The 21,144-nt window shown below is 30.8% G+C and overlaps 1 protein-coding gene across 2 annotated transcripts in view; it reads left to right on the top strand.

The window, feature by feature from the left end:
* Positions 1 to 21,057, top strand: part of LOC107442964 (CRISP/Allergen/PR-1) — a 60,293-nt gene extending 39,236 nt beyond the window's left edge. For both annotated transcript variants that reach the window (XM_071179051.1, XM_071179050.1), the window contains exons 4-9: positions 2,045 to 2,244; positions 3,832 to 3,929; positions 4,804 to 4,919; positions 13,584 to 13,727; positions 18,570 to 18,826; positions 20,880 to 21,057. In XM_071179051.1, the coding sequence (XP_071035152.1) occupies positions 2,045 to 2,244; positions 3,832 to 3,929; positions 4,804 to 4,919; positions 13,584 to 13,727; positions 18,570 to 18,826; positions 20,880 to 20,984 (920 nt within the window). In that variant the 3' untranslated portion in view covers positions 20,985 to 21,057. The remainder of the gene's footprint in view (positions 1 to 2,044; positions 2,245 to 3,831; positions 3,930 to 4,803; positions 4,920 to 13,583; positions 13,728 to 18,569; positions 18,827 to 20,879) is intronic.
* Positions 21,058 to 21,144: the final 87 nt, after the last annotated feature.

Below are 21,144 nucleotides of genomic sequence, written 5' to 3'. Positions count from 1 at the left end.
ATCTACGATTGCACGCTGCCATAAGATAAGGTGTGAGGCAGTAATAAGTAGGATAACCATATTTGAGGTTTTCAAAAAGATTATTCTCTACCGCGCCCAGCAGTGCCTAAAGCGTGAGTGTTTCCTAGAGTACTTATCGGCATTATCCACGTGATCTGATCATGGCTAAAAGTGTCCCTACCATGGCTGTTCAAAAATAGAGCCCTAAAAACGGTGCTTGGCCTTATTATCTATTCATGCTAAACAGAGGCCAGTGGTCGGAAGTAGTGAAACTACTGTAGTCGCTACTTTTTTTTGTAGTGTAGTGTACTCCTTTTTNCCTTTGTTTTTTTTTTTTTTTATAAAGTGTAATGAGTTGTGCTATATATATAAAAAAAATAATAATAATAATTTGTAGCGATTCCTGGCAACTATTTTTTACATTAGTTTAATATATGATTCTTACACAACTAATTTTTCGAATTGGGTGGGTACAAATCTTCGCTTGACTGTCAAAAGGCGTAATTTTAAATGCTCTTGTGAATTAACAATAATTGCGCATTTAGAATTCCGTATAACTAAATATTTAAACTAGCCATTATGAATACTAGATAATTTATCACTTCGGTCACACTTACACATGCGAATGTACACTCAAAAAACAGTGGTGTTGTTTCAAAGGAGGGAAACATATTTTCGATGTACTTTATTTCTCAGAGGAAATGAAAGAGCATTTAAACATCTAACGAAATTGCAAGTATTTGTTAATTTCCTGGCATTTCTTAAAATTAAATATTTTTTGTCAAGAAGGGCATAAAAGAAGGATGGGTTTGAACCATCAGCCGCTTAAATTCTGCGTTAATATAATGTCACGAGACATGAAATAATTTTTTCGCGTGTATGATTTCTTAATATTGTACTTACATGAAATAATTATTGTATGACACTGGCATTAAAATGACAATACTAACTGTAGGATATCAAAAATGTTTACTTTAATAAAAAATTTTTCTTCTTTTGATTTTAATAAAATAAATTGCCAATCATATTCTCTTTGGACAGATTTATTTCATGTTTTCTATTCAGATTTCTTTGTTGTCAACAGTATAAGAGAAATTGGTTCCTTATTTATTTACTTCTTGCTTAACGGTATCTGTTTCATAAAGACAATATTATCAATCTATACATTTAAAGATAAAGATATTGAGTCACAGTCTAATGTTTATTAAACGATAAATAATTATATATCCTTTTTAATAAGTCATATTTACTTTCAACTAAATTCTATGTGAAACTCTATTCACTCAACGTATGTCATAAATATAATAAATACTTAATCACTACTTAAAATTCTAAGGCAACATTAACTTTTCACACTATTTCTAAAATGAACCCTCCTGGGCTTAAAACTTTTTACGAGTTTTTATAGTAAGTCAATAATTAAAAAAACGAATTTATGGATGAAGATACGATGCAAAATGATTAGATGCAAATTTTATTCTAATAGAATCGATAACAAAACCTGTGGTACCAATTCTGTTTAAACAATTTGTCGAATTTTTACGAAGAAACTATGTTATGTTACCGACTACTATTTTGTAATTGAATAGGATAGTAAATAAACTGTAATAAATTTTATTGATACTGAATGAAATGAAATTTAACTCTGGAATATCACCCAAAGGCAAGTTAACTCGTCAACGATCTCTTAATATAATAAAATATCTTTCAAATTAATAATTTTTAACAATCTGAGTAAATGGTTGAGAAGAAAATTCTCACAACCAAAATTTTTAAATACTAACAATTGGAGAAAAATATTTATTAGATACGATTTAAAAAATAAATAGATAAAAATCATAAAATAAAAACCTTATAATTTCTCTCTTTGCTACTGGTTTAGTTTTGCCAATCCCGTTTTTTGGTCCTAGAAAATTTCAAGTTTGCGTTTCTCATTAACTATTTTTATGTGTGCCTATTTTAACACTCTCAGCATTTATTCTTAATGAAATATTCTCTCTTTGTTCTTAAATCTCATTTTTTAGTTAACTTTGGTTCTCCTTAGATAGCTATAACGTTGGTCAAAATATCGGTTACAAGCAGTGGTCTTGTCCAAACAGAGGTTGCTGGTCCGCGGACAAACTTCATCCACGAAACTGGACTGCCATTATACAGATGTTTATTGACGAAATCAAACTTTTCGACAAAAACTTGGTCAAATCTATACAATTCGACGCAAGGAAGGCCTTTGGACATCTGACGCAAGTAAATTGCTTTGTTTCTTATTTTTCAAGTACCCATTTAGATTTTGGAGGCATAAAAATTATTTCAATTTTGGGTGATGAAAAAATGTATGAGGTGTTAGTGTCCACTGAAATATGGGTCTATAAGAAAGTTCCTTCTAACAAATCAGGCCTTTTATAGAGACGCATTAAGATCCAATGGAATGTTCTTCCGATGGATGGTTGACCGCGTAAAGATAAGCACGCTTGGGTTTGAAATCCAATGCAAGAATTCAGGGTTACTGTTTCCGATCAATTTTCACGCCTAAGCTTAAAGAAGAGTGCCATCAAATATTATTATACTTGTAGTGTTTGCAATATAATTCCTTTTTTTCAATTTAAATTTCAACAAGATAAACCACATATGAAATTGAAAGACTCCGCAAGCATGCTATGCCAAAAAATAACTAACGGTGATATGTTACACAAATATAGCCAAATAGGGTTCATACTCAAAAACATGGACAACCTTGCAACTGATTTATGTTGGGATATTAATTTTTTAAAATTTGTCTTAGACTTACAAACAGTTAGAATTTTCAAATTAGCGGAAGCTCCTAAAATCTAATCTCCGGAAGCTGGTAAAAATACGTGTAAATTTAAGCATAAATCACAATAATGAAACTTCCTAGAATATTAAGCTTGTTCACGCATCATCTCGTAAACATAACATAAGCGGAGGGATACAACAGAGTTTTTGTGTCTGTTATTGTTTACATCCAGTCAAAACTCGAAAAATCACACTGGTGGACGCCTTGTTTTTAAAGCGGGAAGTATAGAACTGTTACACATCAGTAAAAAAAAACATTTTGATTAATGATTGGATTTTCACGTACTCAATCTTAATAGTTCAAAGGGGTGACTTCAAATATGCTAATTAGTTATTGCAAAATTTGAGTGGTCGAATAGTTTCTGAGTTTTCAAATTTTTTAAAAAAAAGCCGAGTATTTAAAATATGATTTTACAAGAACAATTCGACCACCGATTTCGTTCAAATTTAGTATTTTGCCACTTAAAATAATGTTCTTTAAAATTATGTAGAATCTTATGTACTTTACAATTCAAAATTAAATAAACCCTAATTAAATAAATAAAATTACCCTAATTAAATAAAATAATAAATAATTATTTAACATTACTTTTTGTGTAGAATAAACAAATTTTAAAATTGTGAGCAAAATTCTGGAGATAGGGCGAATTTCACAAAAAGTGAAATTCTCTTGATGGGTCCCAAACTTTCGACCAAATTACTTATTTGCAGATTTAATTTTGAGGATCCATCGAAAAAATATTTATTCAGAGAAAGTACGTTTTAATGTCAGATTTCATGGAACCTGGCTACCTGGCTCTGCAACATTAAGAATTTTTACTTGCTTCAATTTTCATTTGTTCCAAAGCATCTGCTTGTGCTACATCAATTAGATCGTCCATCGTTTTCATAAAAATATTGCAGCTTTTTATTTGCTAGCAGTTATATTGAAACTTTTTTTGTAAATATTTATATTCATCATAGAGTTTGACTGACTAATCCCCATACAGTGGTCAGAGGAATATATATTTTGTCTTCCAGATAATTTGGGCGAAGACATGGAGAATCGGATGCGGTTATGTGGCCCATCTCCAAGGAAACGAGTACAGGCAACTCTATGTTTGTAATTATGGACCTGGGTAAGGATTTCTTTTGTTTTGTTACCATTTTATCTTCCAGCATTTCTCCTCCACCACCTTTCTGAATTTTGGCTTACAATTAAATTTGCTTCAAATAACTTTTTTCCACTACTGATGGTTTACAAGCATTTAGCTCTGCACGGCGTTTGCAGTTCCTATGCAATTTTGGCTCAATTTGTATGCGTGCTTTTTTTTTCATTTCCCCCACGTGATTTTCATACAGGGTGCACAGATACATTAGAGGCTCCATATAAAGACTTCTTTATGCTGCATATAAAGACCTTTTAACATTCGATATAAAGACCGTTCAAGCAAAAGCGGCCATTATTATGTCGTATACAAGGAAAACATATATTTTTACTCAAACTTGAGCTATATTTTTTTTGAAAATAGGAAACTGAGAAAATAATGTATAACAATGCGCAAATATCACGTTGCGAACATTGATTTTTGTGCAGTGAAATGAAAAGTCTTAACGATATCAAGAAAGTTTTGACTCGTAAATAAACCTCCCAAACAGATAAAGGTTACACAAAATAAAATAAAATATTCGAATAAGGAAAGCAAAAGTATAATCTACGACACACATTGAAAAAAGATCTACATTTAACTATGCTTTTATACCGTAGATCACATTAGCCTGGGTATCGTCATATATGTTCTACATCGGCTAGAAGCATTTTGTTTTAAAAGCCCAAAAAAGATTGCTTTTGAAACAAACTAAATTTTAGTTGTTTTTGGAGGTCGATGGCCGTAATGACTGACTAAAGAGATTATATAAAATTGTTATCAATAATATTCTAATTCAAATATGTTAAAAAGAATTTCATAAAAACTTGTATAATTTTTTTTTTCATTTTATTATTTTTGGCAGTGGAAATATAATATCGAAACCAGTGTATGCTACAGGCAAACCTTGTTCTCAGTGCCCTGCAAATACATGTTGCGGTGCATCCTGTAAACAGCGAAACAATTATCCAGGACTGTGTCGTAAGTATCTGTTTTATAATATAATACTGTCGTGGAATCCAACACCGATTTATAAAGATACTTTAAGGGCGATTTCACTGGACCTTATATGGATGGTTGATCGTATAAAGCTGAGCAAAGATGGCGCTAGAGGCTAAAATTCATCGTTCCGGGTTACTACTTCCGATTGATTTTTACGCCCAGGCTTGGAAAAACGCGTCATTCAATGCTATTATACTTGTAATGTTCGCAATATTACTCATTCTTTCAAATTAATTTTTAACGAAACAATTAACAAATGAATTCGAAAGACCCTAAAAGGAACGCGATAGCAACGTTTGAATACGCCATCTGCAAAGAAGATCGGTTTCGGTTTCAAGTCTTAACTCTCCCCTCAGTTGTACAGGAATGCACTATGATATTTTCACCTTTCTTAATATTTTTCGTATTTACTTGCCAAAAATATTTTTCTTAAATTTCCATGACGTTTTCTTTTACAACTATGTTCAATTTAGTTTTCAGTTCTATTTTGTTTCCTAACTTAAAAGTATTCAATCTATTTGAAAATCACGACAGAAACTAACCTTCTCCCATGACTCTCCTCACACTAATGGTGAAAGCATGCTAAATGTTGCCATAAGTCTGCTCTACTCCACCTCCCTTATGAAAAAATCGAGGTATAAATGAGGTATAAACGATATATATTTTAAAGGTATATAGGAGGTTGTTATTTAAATACGTCGTCAGGTTGAAAAGGGTGCAAATGAATACCTCAAAATCAACCTCAAATATACCTTAAATATATCTCCAGAGGTATACATGTTTCAACCTGAGGTGTTTAATTAGTTTCATTTTCAAAATTAAGTTATTACTTATCAACCTGAAGTATATTTTTTTACACTTGTGAAAGTATTTGTTCAAAAACACTTCAGGTTATAAATCTACCTCAGGTGAATTTTGTTCTACCTCAGGTAATGTAATTATTTTTCAACCTCAAGTATCTAATTTTATGCTTGCAGAGGTATTTATTTATCAACATGTGGTGTGTCATTTTACACTTCAGGTTATTATAAATCTACCTCAGGTGTATTTTTTAATACTTGGAAAGGTAATTTTTTACTAGCGTGAAGTGTATTATGATCGACCTCAGGTAATTATTTTTCAACCTCAGGTATCTAATTTTTATGCTTGTAGAGGTATATATTTTTCAACCTATGATGTCTCATTTTACACTTCAGGTTATTATAAATCAAGCTCAGGTGTATTTTGTTCTACCCAAAGTAATTATTTTTCAACCTCATGTATCTAATTTTATGCTTGTAGAGGTATATATTTTTCAACCTATAGTGCGTCATTTTACACTTCAGGTCATTATAAATCAACCTCAAGGGTATTTTTTGACACTTGGAAAGGTTATTTTTTATTAACGCCATGTGTTCCATGTTCTACCTTAGGTTATTACTTCGTAACCTCAAGTATATATGCTTGTATTTTTAGAAGTATTAATTTATCAACCTAAGATGCGACATTTTACACTTCAGGCTTATGTAGCTCAACCTAAAGCTGTTTTTTTTTAATACTTACGAAGGTAATAATTCCCAAACGTGAGGTGTTATACGGTCCACCTAGTTTATTAATTTTTAACCTCACTATATAAAAAATGTAATATATATGAAGATATTATGTGAAGAATAATGTATATCATTAAATATTTTTCACTAGTAGAGATCGTCAATTATCAACCTGAAGTTTTTAATATTAAACCTTCGGCAGTAATTGCTTCTTTTGTTAAGCTATAAAAGAAAGTTTCAAAATGCATAATTCTTCTGTAATTCTATTAGATTGATGTGATGCCACTATTGGCATTACATATTTATTTCCTATCTTTTAAAATATCTTTTATTACTTAAGCTTATTTTTATTAATAGAATCTATACATATATTTCTCTTACACGGCATCAAAAAAAAAGCCTTATTACAACTCCCCGAAGGGCAACGTTAGAAAATCGACCAATGATTGCTGCTAAAAATGTCACATGGCAAATCTAGTGGGGTGGCTCAACATATAGCGCTTTTAAAAACGGAAACAATAACCAGAGTGAGCATTATCAGGTTGTTCAATTCAGATTCATGCACTAAAAACATGACAATATTTAATTTAAACTCAATTAGGAATTAATTAATTAATTGAAGTGAGAATGCTTTAAAAGGCCGCTGTTGAATTGATATTTTTCTACTGGGAGCTACCTAAACGTCTAAAAAACGTTTAAGTGTTTGTATTGAATGCATTGAATTTTTTTATATTTCGCGTTTATTTATGCATTGAATTTTCACGCTTTAAAATGCAGAATATTAGTGAAGCAATATTTGATAATTTATTTTGCTAATATGTTTCTTATTTAGCTAATGTTTTGATTTTTTCACCATGTACAATCTAAATAGCTAATATACTTTTTTAAAAGCCAATAAGAACATTGGTAGAATTCTTCTACATAAGTACAATACTATGTCTTTGATGATAAAATACTATGTCTTTGATGATAATATATTATGTCTTTGTGCTAGAACATTGTGTTCATTGGCGAGCGAGCGCAGCGAGCCATGGTTCACGGCGTGAACCACATAGGATTGCGTAGCAACTCTCGGGGGTTGGCGAGCGTTAGCGAGCAGGGGGCGGAGCCTCCTAGTTATATTTAAAATAAATCAAAGACTTAATCTTTTAAAACGAACATGAAATATTTTTTCTTCTCTTATAGATCAATGTGACGGATACTTTTTATTTCATTACTAGGCAGACTTATTAATTCACTGTCGCGCCTAATCGAAAACAAAAATCTTATTTATAACTTCTTATTCTAATTTCCAACTGCTAAATGTTTCAGTTGCATAATTGTAATAATTCTCATAAATTTGTTGGCGACTCGTGATCGCCAAGGTATTCTTTTAAACCCAATATTGATATGCTGGTTGGCTTTGTTTTGGCTATGTTTTATTTTGATAATTCGCCAATTTTGGATCTCCTACCCATGCTTCTGTGTCCGTTGGGAACAAATTACACGTACTTTTTAATTTGGCTTTTGATTACATAGGTCATGGGAGATTTGTCTCCCATGGCCTGTCCTTATTAATATTACTATGCAAAATTTATTTAACCTTGAACATTATCATGGATAACATTTAATTTTTGTATCTCGAGCTCTGCAAATAATACTAAATAAAAGCTTTTATTAATTATGATCCAGTTTTCATCTTTAACTGTTATTTTCATCATCTTCTGTTTTCATCACAATCTTAAACTTCCACTATACCATACAACCTCCAACACCATCTCAACATAATTGGCACCCTGAATAATTGCATCTATAATTGAATTAAATCATTTTGAAATAACACTTATCCAAATTCTACAGTTAGGAAAAATTATTCATGGGAACTCATATTTTTAGAAGATAGTAGTCTAAAGTGCTTGAATTTTTAAAGCTATGTAAAGAACTGCAAATTTAAATAATTAGTCAGCTGAAATTCAAATTACTTTTATTTAAAACTAGAATTTCATTTTTTTACAAACCAACAAAATTATTTTAAACACTGTTTCCGTCTACCTGTTGAAACTTGTAATTATTGGAACCTAAAAGAAAAAAAAAAAGAATTAATAAGAAAGTCATTTTTACAATAATAGTGGCAGGTTTTGAAATATTAAAATATTAGAAATTGTTTTTTTCATGATTTAAATTAGCTGGAGGAAATTAATTTTCTTTTTCAGATAAATAGCATTCCTCTTCTGCCATTTCTATTCAATCCTCGTAGCTAAAAAGCATAACAGGTACCACAGCCACAAAATTAAATACACTGAAGGAAATACTACCATTAACGACATTTACAGAAATTCAAATATATAATTCCAATCTTATTATGAAATTTTAACACTTTTTATTTTCCTATACATCTGGTATCATTATGGTACTTGTAAGTTTGATAATTAGAATTTTTTTTCTTTTTTTGTTACAAATCTTTAAACTCAATAAACCTAAGCTATATTTTTAAACCTTTTGTCAAAGTTCATGAAACTTTTTAATAAATTTTTGACGCTGATTCAGAAAAGGACTTCCGTTATTGTCAATCACATCAGAGTTTCTTAAAAAATTATTCTTAAAATATTCTTTAATCAATGTAATCAAGAAACAACAATCGTTTAATAAGTTAAAATTTTGAAGTTATGGACCAATTTTTATTATTTTTTTACTCTTAATCGAATAGAACTAATTACAAGCTGATAAGGAGCATTTATTTCAAAGTTGTGAGCAATTTTATGTGAGGAAAAAGTTTAAGAGAGAATGATTTGAAATAATACTTTTAAAAGAAGTGGAGTATAATATCTCCCATATAACTTATAATACCGAGCAGAATAAAACTAATAATTAGTTGTTACAAACATTTGTTTCAATATAAAAACACATCCCATAGGATGAAATTCAAAAAAATGCATATAACTTTCAACAATAAATGTTTTTATTTGCAATTGATTTTTATTCAATTCAGTATTAAAATTGCATAAGAAACTATACTGATGACTTATTTCTAAAAAATTTAAGATTTCCGAAATTCGCTAAGTTTTGAAGTAGTGAACATAACCTTGAAACAAATTGTCATATAAGCTTTAAATCGGGTTTTAGTAAATTCTGCTCAATATTCTAAAAAGTAATAACAATCTGCTTAGTAAATAATAACGTGGGTAAGTTGCGAAAAAATAACATGTGGTGAAAAATAGCAGTTTTGTGATCAAACATGAAAAAAAGAGCTAGTACAGTTACTAGTTTTTAATTATCGATATCTGGCAAACTATTGTTATCAACAATTACATAAATTCTGTAGTTTATTTTGAAGGATTACTTTTTCTTTTTGGTATGAATTCAGAACTATTTCCCAGGGGATAAGCTCTGTAAATATATATATATATATTACAAAAAGAAATTGCATGTTAATCTGATTTAAAATGCAGTGTTATTATACATATTTTCTCTCATAAACAACAATATATACTTTGCATACAGATATCCAAGCAAACGATTATTTTACAGATATAGTAGAATTTCAAAGCAAAATTGCTATTTTAAAAATCATTCAATTTTCATTGACTTATTTATAAGATAAATTATGAGCATTCTACTCAATTAATCAGCTTGCATAGTGCTACGCTAAAACATATACATTTAAGCAAAATGAAAAAAAAAATAGTTATATTTGAATAAATAACAAACAATAAAATATACTATGCGTAACCTGCTGTAACGATTCACCAGTAACGTTACCCTAAACAGCGACGAGAAATATTCCGATTGTTCTCTCTTATTGCTAAGCCTACAANTTATTATACATATTTTCACTCATAAACAACAATATTTACTTTGCATACAGATATCTAAGCAAACGATTAGCTTACAGATATAGTAGAATTTCAAAGCAAAATTACTATTTTAAAAATCTTTCAATTTTCATTGACTTATTTATAAGATAAATTATGAACATTCTACTCAATTAATCAGCTTGCATAGTGCTACGTTAAAACATATACATTTAAGCAAAATAAAAAAAATAGTTAGATTTGAATGAATAACAAACAATAAAATATACTATGCGTAACCTGCTGTAACGATTCACCAGTAACGTTACCTAAACATCGACGAGGAATATTCCGATTGTTCTCTTTTATTGCTAAGCCTACTACAATAGCCTTTAAGAATATCCTCCGACTTAAATCATTTTAGATCAAGACGCGTCTTTAAAACAAAAATAATGAAATTTAAGTTTGAAAATTGAATCATATTTGATTAAAAGTGATAAAACTAAATTAATAAATGTTAATATGACTAGTTAATATGAAGTGTACTTTAAGCAACCTTAAAACAAGCTTAGGTATCAATAAAATGACTTCATAAATACCTCACTCTCTTTAGTTGAAAAAACGTATATTTTTTTATACCTCGTAAATACCTCACTCTCGATAGTTGAAATAAGGTAAATTTTTTTATACCTCTTTTGTTTAAGTGTAAGAAAAACAACCTCGTATACCTTAGAAATCACCTCATCAGTCTGGTTGATATGAAGTGAATTTAAAACAACCTCAAAATAAGCTTAGGTATAAATAAAATGACTTCATACTCCTCAATCTTTAGTTGAAATAAGGTAAAAACATTTATACCTCAAAAATTCCTCTTTTGTTACAAGTGTCAGAAAATCAACCTAGTATACCTTGAAAATCTCCTCATCCACCTGGTTGATTTGAGGTGAATTTTAAATAACCTCAAAGTAAGCTGAAGTGTATATTAAACAACCTCATACCTTATTTACAACCTTTACGAGGTATAATTTTTATTGCTGTTTTCTCAGCAACCTTAAATATACCTCAAAACAACCTCGATACCTCAAATCAACCTTAAATATACCTTAATTTTCGTAAGGGCTGTATCCCATTTCGATCGCCAATAATCCTACACAAAAAACAACAACCGGTAATATTTTACACAATTATAGCCAGATAAGGATTCAAAACGTTGCAAACCTTACACTTTGAATAATTGTGATAATAATTTTCTTAAATTTGCTTTAGGCTGACGGTCTGTTAAAATTTAGCAGAAACTCTTCTGAGTGGTAAAATTTTGCGTCAATTAGAACAAAAATTACAATAATAAGTAAGAATATTAAGTTTGTTCCTCGTTAGAGCATAGCATGGAAGGATACACCGGAGTTCCAGTTTGCTTCAGTCAACCAAAGAACTATAAATACTGAAACATTCTAGAAAACATTACTAAAATAATTAATAAAAGATCAAACATTTTCCTCGAGCTGCGAAGATGGAACACGATACCTCATCAAGACAACAAATACACAGCTACGCTGACACATCTCGATTTTAAAACATTATTTTTCAAATTCTCGTAATATATCAATATACGACAACTTTTTTAATATCCCACCCAATTTTATAATGCTATTTTTCTATTCACTATTATTCTGTTAATATCCAGTATACTTTTTCATTTTTATAATGTTTATTTTTCAGTATAGTGAAATTCTCTTAATACCTCTCTATTTTATAATACTAGTATAAGCAGCTGCGGCTGCCACTAGCTAGTTCACCAACATGAATTCCCCGATATTGCCTAAACGAACGCTGGTTCAAAACTAAAACGACACATCTGCAAACGTATTATGCCTGCAGATGTGTCGTTTTAGTTTTGAAGCAGCGATATGTCCTTGTACCTCNTCTTAATACCTCTCCATTTTATAATACTATAAGCAGCCGCGGCTGCCTCTAGCTCATTCACCAACATGAATTCCCCGATATTGCCTATACGAATTCTATATCGCTGGTTCAAAACTAAAACGACACATCTGCAAACGTATTATGCCTGCAGATGTGTCGTTTTAGTTTTGAAGCAGCGATATGTCCTGCTACCTCCAGCAATGCTCTTAACACTATTTGAAAATCGTAGGGTTAGAAGCCACTTTTGAATTCGTCGACCGCAGTGTGTTGGTCCGGGTACTCAAACTCTGCCCCCCTCCCCGTGACAGAATTGCTGCTACACGACGACATTGTCGCAGAATGTTACAGCGTTTTGGATGAAATAATTTTTTTCCTGCAGAATTTTTTCTCCAAATATTTCTTTCTTGCGCATCAGAAAGGAAAGAAATAATGATTTTTCTATTCTCATTTGAGATTTAAGAAAAGAATAAGTAATAACTGACTTCAGCTATAATTTCAAGTTAATAATTTTAAAAAAATGCAGAAATCGCGAAAGTTTGAAAGGTTTGGTCCAGAAAAGATGTTCTTTCTTTTATTTATTTAAAGAACACCCTATTTTATATACACTTATTTAAGTATCTGTCTTTTAAAGAGACCTATTGTATCTGTCTTTTAAAGAGACCTATTCGAGTGATTCGTGATCTTTATTTTGGGAGTTCTGCACGGATTTTACGATTTTTAGTTTGTGTAATGATTTACAAAATTCGAAATTGCATTTTTCCGCCTACAAAATGCGAGAATATCGCCTATAATATTAGAATTTAAAAAAAATATTACTTTTAAAATTTAAAATTTTTATTCTCTACTTTGTTCTATAAACACAACATTTCTGTTACTTTAAATTTGTAAAGGTTGTAATTAAAAGTATCTTAAAGCAAAATATTAGTGCTAGGGAAGCTTGTCGCAGAAAGACCGAAAAAATTCTGCTGCCCTACCCGCGGGACCAATTTGCTGGAGTGACATACGCCGCTTGCATGAATCCCCACTTGCATAAGCACCTATTAGCGGAATATTAGGCCAAACACATGGTGGTAATTGGTGGGCGTTTTGTAGCAATATTGTCAGTGAGGCAGATTACCAAGTATCAAAATAAAAAAAAAATTCTAATTTGAGGCTTCTATTTGAGTGGGAAGGTGTCATTTAGCGATTATTCCAAATTATCATTCATTACAAAATATCAAAATGAAACTGTTTCAGTTTTTCCTTTTAACCCGATGAGGAACATTTTGTGCAAAATTACAAATTTCATATTTCCTTCTTGGTAAAAACGTGTTATTTAGCATTAGTCTCTCTATTAGGTTATTTTCTCGATAAAACGAAAAAAGGAATATATAGAAGAGATGAGATGAACGAAGAAAATGCATTTAATTTTCTATTTTCAGGTATACTGGGTGATAAAGACGTACCAATGTATCGAAATGCAAGAAAAAGTATCTTTTATGCCGATTTCGGAAAAAGCAGCCTATCTGACAACCCCATGTCTGCTACAGGGGTCAATAATTGGAAGATCAGAAAGACTTTATCTGGTAAGACCATGCCTGAAAGTGAGAGGGAAAAAGAGAAACCTATAACGTCGGCTGATCGTTTGTAAGCAAAATGGCGTTGTTGAAGTTGAGCTATCACACATGGAATGTGCTGAAATAATAATTCTTTCTCTTATAAGTCTTTTATTTAACTTAGATTTATTATTTATCTATTTTGTTGTTACCGTGATAATATTTTTGTTTGTGTACTTGGCTACTTCGATGCATAATTAGTTTGTATATGTTCTGCATGGCTTCGTGCCTGTCTTTGTGTTAAGTAAGAAATATAGAGTGAAGGAATTGAAATCTTTGTGAAAGAATATAAAATGTTTCACTTAAGAGAATTGATATTTGATGGGCTTGTCTTACTCGAAATAGAATGGAAAGAGCAGTTGCTAACGTAAACAAATACCACGTTTCGACAACCCATCAGGATCGAGATACCCACACACTACGTCACTTGCAGGGAATCTCATTGCGATATGCACCTTTGCTTTCTATTTTAATATTAGCATGTGTTGCACTAATAACAAGTACTAAACATTTTAATAACAAATTCACTACACTAGGGGTGCATAACCTGCGGCCCGCCAACCCTTGATATGCTGCCCGAGGCCACAATCTGAACAAAATAAAAAAAATCGGAAATTTGAAATGTACGCATTTAAGTTTTTGATGCACCCATTCTCAATCAATGTAGGTTTTCGATGGTTAACGCTACGGATTTACGCATAGTTTTGAAATTCCCAATATTTTTAATACGCCATTATTACGAATTACGATATACGATCACTTTTGACGTTCCCATTTCATAATCAATCCAATGACTTTTCTGTAGCTATTGCTACCCATTTTGACATTAGTTTCTGAAATCACGATTTTTGAGAGTTATAAAACGCTTTATTTGTGCAAACTTCATGGAAAATCTAAATGACTTTTGATCCTTTATTCGGCAGTCATTGCTACGCATTTCCGCGTGGTTTTTAAAATTTCGATATATTAGCACGATATTATTACGAATCGTGAGTAAAGAATCGCTCATTTAGATAACCATCTTTTGGAGTGGTTTATTTGTACCAAAATCGTTATTTTGCCAATTATTGCTACACATTTCTACAAGGTTTTGAATGTCCCGATATTTTTAATATGCTAATGTGACACTTTAATTTCAAATCATGCATTTAAATACATAAATTTTTGACTCGCTTTATTTGCTCCAATTTCATCGTAAATATAAAGGGATTTTGATAATTTTTTGGTAGTTATTAGTAATAACTTATTACTATGCTTTTCTCTGTGATTTTTAAAAAAAATTCTGTTATTTTTAATGCTATAATTTGACAGCATGCGAGTTTTGAATAACACATTAAAATAATTACTTTTTACATGCTCTTTTCGTGCCAATTTTAACATAAATATAAGAAGTTTTTCGAACGTGTTTTCTTTCCCGTTATTGCTACATTTTTACTTGTGATTTAGAATATCCTGATATCTTAAAACACAGTATTGCAAATCGTGAAATTCGATTCTGTTATAAATTTTTTTCGTAACTTAAAAAGTAATACGTATCTTAGCAAAATCGACACCTTCCCGGAAATAATAATAATATTTAAGAAAAAAAAAACGAGATGTATACATTTATATTAAATACGGTCCCTTTTGCAAAAAAAAATAAAAATAATAATAAATAAATAATTCAAACACGTGCATATTTCTTTAGTCCCATAAACATGTGCAAGTTTAACAACACACTCCAACCTATTATTCTTGTTATCACATGATTTGAAAATCACACGTCGTAATTCGTATTTACGCGATCTTAAAATTGCACATAGTATTAACATTATCGTATTAACAATATTCGTATTAACATTAACGAGATTTAAAAATTATCGATCACGATTCGTATTCACGAAATTTAAAAACCACATGTCACGATTCATATTCACCAGTGCCGGATTAAGCGTACGTGGGGCCCTAGACCATTCAAATTTTGGGGGCCCCTTAGAATAGATTAAATTTTTTTTCTCGTATATTTTTTATTTATTCAAATATAAAAGTATTTATATATCTTTTCATTTAAGAAAGCATATTTAAAATTAAAATAAATGATAATAATTCACTTTATTTTGTTAAATTAGAACTAAAAAATAATCATAACATTTTGCAATTTATTAACACTTTACAAAATCACTATAAAATTGGTATTAAAAAATCGTTTTGTCTGCTTTTGCGATCAATAAACTCATCTATAATGTTATCAAAATTAAATTCACGAAGAACATCTGATTCGATAAACATCAAACTTAGCATGTCTAATCGTTTCTGAAACATGACGCTTCTTTACTCACTCTTGATTCGTTTCATTTTTGAAAACGAGCTCTCCGTAGAACAATTTGTTATCATAAGAGTTGGAAAAATACGAAAAGCAATTTCAACATTTGGAAAAACAGATCCAAGTTTGCCTTGAAATAAAGTTTCATGAAGTTCAGAATGAGTGAACTGAGTTTTTGATGGGAATTTTGATTTTATGTTACTCTGAAACTGTTTCGGTTCAGAATAAAAATCTTCCAAATCGTCATAAATAATAACTAAAATAAGTAATAAATAAATATGATTAACATTATGCAAGAAAATGATCGTAGTTTATTAATATATATTTGAAATTTATTTTTTTAAAAAATAAAATCATTTGTTTTTCTTATATTTTTTAAAATTTATTTTCAAAAAATCCATTTTAAGGGGGACCTCCCCCCCAATGCCTAATGGGAAATCCGGCACTAATATTCACGCATTTTAAAAATCATATGTTGTGAGTCGTCTTTTCGCAATTTAAAATCCCACATCTCGATTCTTATTCATTCTGTTTAACAAACCACGCACCGCGTTTTTTTATTTACGCAATTTAAAAATCACATATAGCAATTCGTATTCAAGCAATTTAAAAATAATACATCGCTATTTGTATTCACGCAATTTAAAAATCAAGAAAGAAGAATACCATCTTGGGGGGATAGGCTCCAAAACTGATGAAGTTATTTGCCCTAATATTACCCACAACAAGAGCTTCTGTCAAGACTTTTCCAGAATGAATTTGGCCTGTTCAAAATTACAAGAGCAGTCTTTAAACAAAATCATTCAATTTTCATTTAATGGCTCGAAAGAGCTATCGCATGATCAAGTACATAAAATTATCGCAATATTTAAAAGTTTTTTTCTTTTTTTCTGCAAATCGCAAGATAACCATTAAGAAATTTTTTGAACCATTTTTCTACCTATTTAGACCATTTTATATCATTTATGATCATATGCTGGGAAATGATTTGTATATCATTAAATTTTAACTGTAAAAAAATTTAATCAAGATAAGCTTCGTAAAGTAATGTAACTTTTAACAATTGTTAATATATATGTGCATTAATTGTAAATAGTACGCGTCATGTTAAAAAATTATTCGTCATAAAAAGTTGTAAACAAGCATCTTTTTATTATTAAGGATTCTTCAAAATTAATGTTTTCTTTTTCTCCCCTCTCTCAATCCCTACCTCTTATAATTAATTTAAAGTTAAAGGATATGCCCTACTAAATGCTAAATCTTATTTTCTGCTGAAGGATTCTTGTTTTAATCATTTTTAACCCTATAAACTTTATTTAAATCAAAGTCTTTAACTTGCAATTTTTTTATAACTAGAATATTTATTTTTTTTATAATTTAATTCCATGAACAAATTTTTTAATGTTAAAATTTACGTTTAAATGGACTTTTGTATTATGTAATATGATAAAAAAAACATGAATTTTCCCATAGTTTTTACTTATTTAACTTTATCTAAATTTTTTTTCTGATGAATTGTTTCTGTTTTTTTCTTAAGTAATCAGTTTTGCAGTTTCTAATTTTAAACATATTAAAGTATTTAATTTTATGCGAAGATATTACAAAGTTAACTGACAGAAAGAATTTAGTGCCCAGAGCAATGATGTTTATGTAACAATTACTACCTACAATTACTGTCAATATGTGTGTCTAAATACTTTGGCATGCACCCCTACACTACACCATATGAATACGTAAAATATCAAAATTAAATCCAGTCTCAGATAAGCAATATGAGTTTATTGTCTTGATGTTTGACTGTAGGTCTCGACATTCTGCTTATTTAAAAAGGCAGACCATTGATTAAATAAACATTTTGATGTTAATTTAAAAACATATGGTCATAATGTAGAATTAAAAATTCATTTTTTGTATTGAATTTTCATCTTCCATTTGCAAATTTTAATTTTGCTATTAGTTTGGGCAAGCCCAGTTTTTACAATAGTAAGTCTCCACTTGATTGCACTCGGGTCGCAGATAAATTTTGACTCTTCTACTTTCGGGAATATTTCGTATCGTGATCAGTCGAGCCAACTACAATCGCCAAATAGATTTTAAACTTTACTTAAAAAAAAAAAAAACATGTACTATATGTTGGATCGGGGATAGCTACTAATTACACCTTTCGAGTTGGTCCTTTACTGAATGTGTGTGTGTGTGTTTTTTTTTTTTAAAGTTTCTTAGGGGCTGCCGGGAAGTTGCAAAGAATATTCTGCCACAGATCACGATACTGAAATCTTCCCCTACCTTCTGCTGGGGGTTGGTAATGTCTCTGAGCGGACTTAACCTATAATCCAATCCATTCATGCTTATGCTTTTAAGGATTTCTCTAAGATTCTAATGATTTTGTACGATTTATTGTCTTTGTTCAGGGAGCTTATCTTTATCTCCATTACATATATTTTGCAATGAATACTCATGATATATTTCTTACAAAATAAATACAACCCTCGATTCTGTCCTTCTTACAGGAAACATTCTACATATTGTGTTGAACAGCGGAGAAAGTAGTTCTCTAAGTTTCAACAAAGCCATTTTACCATCCCAGCCGTTCTGTATGACAATGAAGTACAGGAAAGGACCGAATGTCGCTGGTCAATTGGATTCGAACAAAATGGAGATGCTTTTCGAACCGGAGGGGATGTTACCCGTTAATGTTCACATTAATCCGTCTTCTTCAGATTTTTTTACTTATAATCTGGACTTAAGTTGGAAAGGAGCGACGAAGGTAAGTTATCAAGTAACTGCACATGCTCGCTGACTAGTTTATTTTAAATGACGATTCTTATAAGGATTCTTTTTTTTAAAACACAAATAATAAATCTCATAAAAAAAATACACGCACACAAGAAGTACTACTCAAGAGAGTCCTACAAAAACAAAGGATCACGTTGTGAGCCACATGGCTTCAAAATACAACGGAAACCCAGAAGTATAGGCAGTAGAGAGCTTGCAGCTCACCCTAGGGAAGAAAACACTACCCATAATAAAGTTATGTGTCCATTCTAAAGTCCAAATAACTCTTGACGACTCCAGTTTCAAATTGCAACTTTACCTCGAGTGAAAGGCACTTAAACTGTTGCCCTTCGCTAAAAATTTAAACACGACTTAAATTTAGTATACAGTCGTTAACTGAACTTCGCCTGTTTCTCGATTACTTAATCAGCTCTCAAAAGCCCATATGAAAATTTTTTCTCCTTTATGGATGGTTGATCCTATAAAGCGAGGCACAGATCGCGTAAAAGGGTTAAATTAGTCTTAGAACTTCTAGGTTATCACTTTTAATATTTTACTCCTAATCTTTAAAAAGCGCGCCATCCAATAATATATTTGTAGTGTTTACAATACGCGTTTTTTCAATTTAAATTTCAACGAAACAAACAAATGAATTCATAAGACTCCGCAAGCATGCTATACGAAAAAATATATTGTGTAGTGAAAATTAATACCGGCTAACTCAAATTACGATAAAAGTGAATGAAGAAGTACACGTAATAAAGAAATTTAATAATAAACACAGATACAAACATGAATTACATTTGACAAAAACTAAAAGAATTAAAATTAAGGAAAACTCTGGGTAAGAGTCATGTTTCAGCATCCATATCCGAACTCGAACTGTTCGTTGATGTCAGTGGTGGGGACATGGGTGGCACCACAGGGAATCGGTTGCTACAAGTGCGATATTTCATACCAATAGAGTCAATAAGGGATAACGCTCAAAACATGGCAAACCTTACACTATGTTGTGATATTAATTTCGTTAAATTTGTTCTTGTAAATTTGCACATACATTTAATCACAAACCATAATAATAAAACTTCCTAGAATATTAAGCCTGTTTACATATCAGTTCGTAAGCATATCATAAGCGGGGGGGGGGATACCAGTGGCGTNAGTAGCGCCCGGGGCATGATGACCCCCCTTGCCCACCCCTCACTACGCCACTGGGGGATACGCCTGAAGTTTCTTCCGGTTTTAGAAAGCTTGTTATTGTTTACATTCAGTCATTAATACACATCACCATCCATCACAATAATATATTAGAAATGAAATTTTAAAATGTTTCACTATATAGCTCTTTATTTTTCTAAATATGCCTGTTAAAAAAAAAAATCATTTAGCATATTGTCGACAAATATTTAAATCTGGATACAGCTCGAAATGAGTGTTTTTCAATCTTCATTTACGAGTATCGTTTTTTATTTATTAATTTTTTTAAGAGAATAAACTAATGAATCAAAATGAATTCGTAATGTGATATCGTCCAATTGCATAAATAACTCAATACATTTTATTAATTATTTTACATATTCATCAATACAATCTGTAAGGGCAATTCTGGGCAACAACTTTTTTTTTAATAATTCTCCACGGATCATTTTCTATAATAAATGAGAAGAACTCCTTTTCACAAATCACAAAATATTCAATTTTGCATTAAGACCTTGAACTACTGGAGTATACGGGACACTGTAGAAAAATGATTTTCAAGAAATCATTGTGAAGAACTGGTGTTTCATTCCCAGTGGCGGCCTACCCATAGTCAGCTTGCCTGGGATTTAAAAGCGGTCAAAAAGCAATGCTGACCACATTGCCACAATCATAGCGTCGATTACCTGGTCCACTGTTGCGGGAATGCTTTACTTTTTAGACTAAATTAACAGAGTGACGAACTCTGCAAAGTTTAATTTAGAAGAAATTTGAAAGACAAATTAATATATTTTTTTCAAGGTCAAAATACTTATGTTGCGTATCATGTTATATTTTTTTTATTTCAGTTTTTGTTGAAGTTTTCAGTCCCACCTAATGCTCCGCCACAATATTTGGATGTGCAAAGTATTCTTGCCAGCAACGGAGAATGCAAAACAGATGAAAACTCTTGAGTATTCGCTCTGATATACAAGGCTCTTGTCTCCTAGCATTAAAGGATCAAAACTAAAGTCTTACCAGCTTAAACGTGTTGTCAGTGAATTCTTTTAAGAGAGTGAATTTATGAAATTCTTTGAAAGAGGTGAATTTTCACTACATTCAAATGGAGAAAAT

The sequence above is a fragment of the Parasteatoda tepidariorum genome, chromosome 3 (genome assembly GCF_043381705.1).
Source record: "Parasteatoda tepidariorum isolate YZ-2023 chromosome 3, CAS_Ptep_4.0, whole genome shotgun sequence".
Taxonomy (NCBI): Eukaryota; Metazoa; Arthropoda; class Arachnida; order Araneae; family Theridiidae; genus Parasteatoda; species Parasteatoda tepidariorum.
This window is presented reverse-complemented; position numbering and strand designations above follow the sequence as displayed.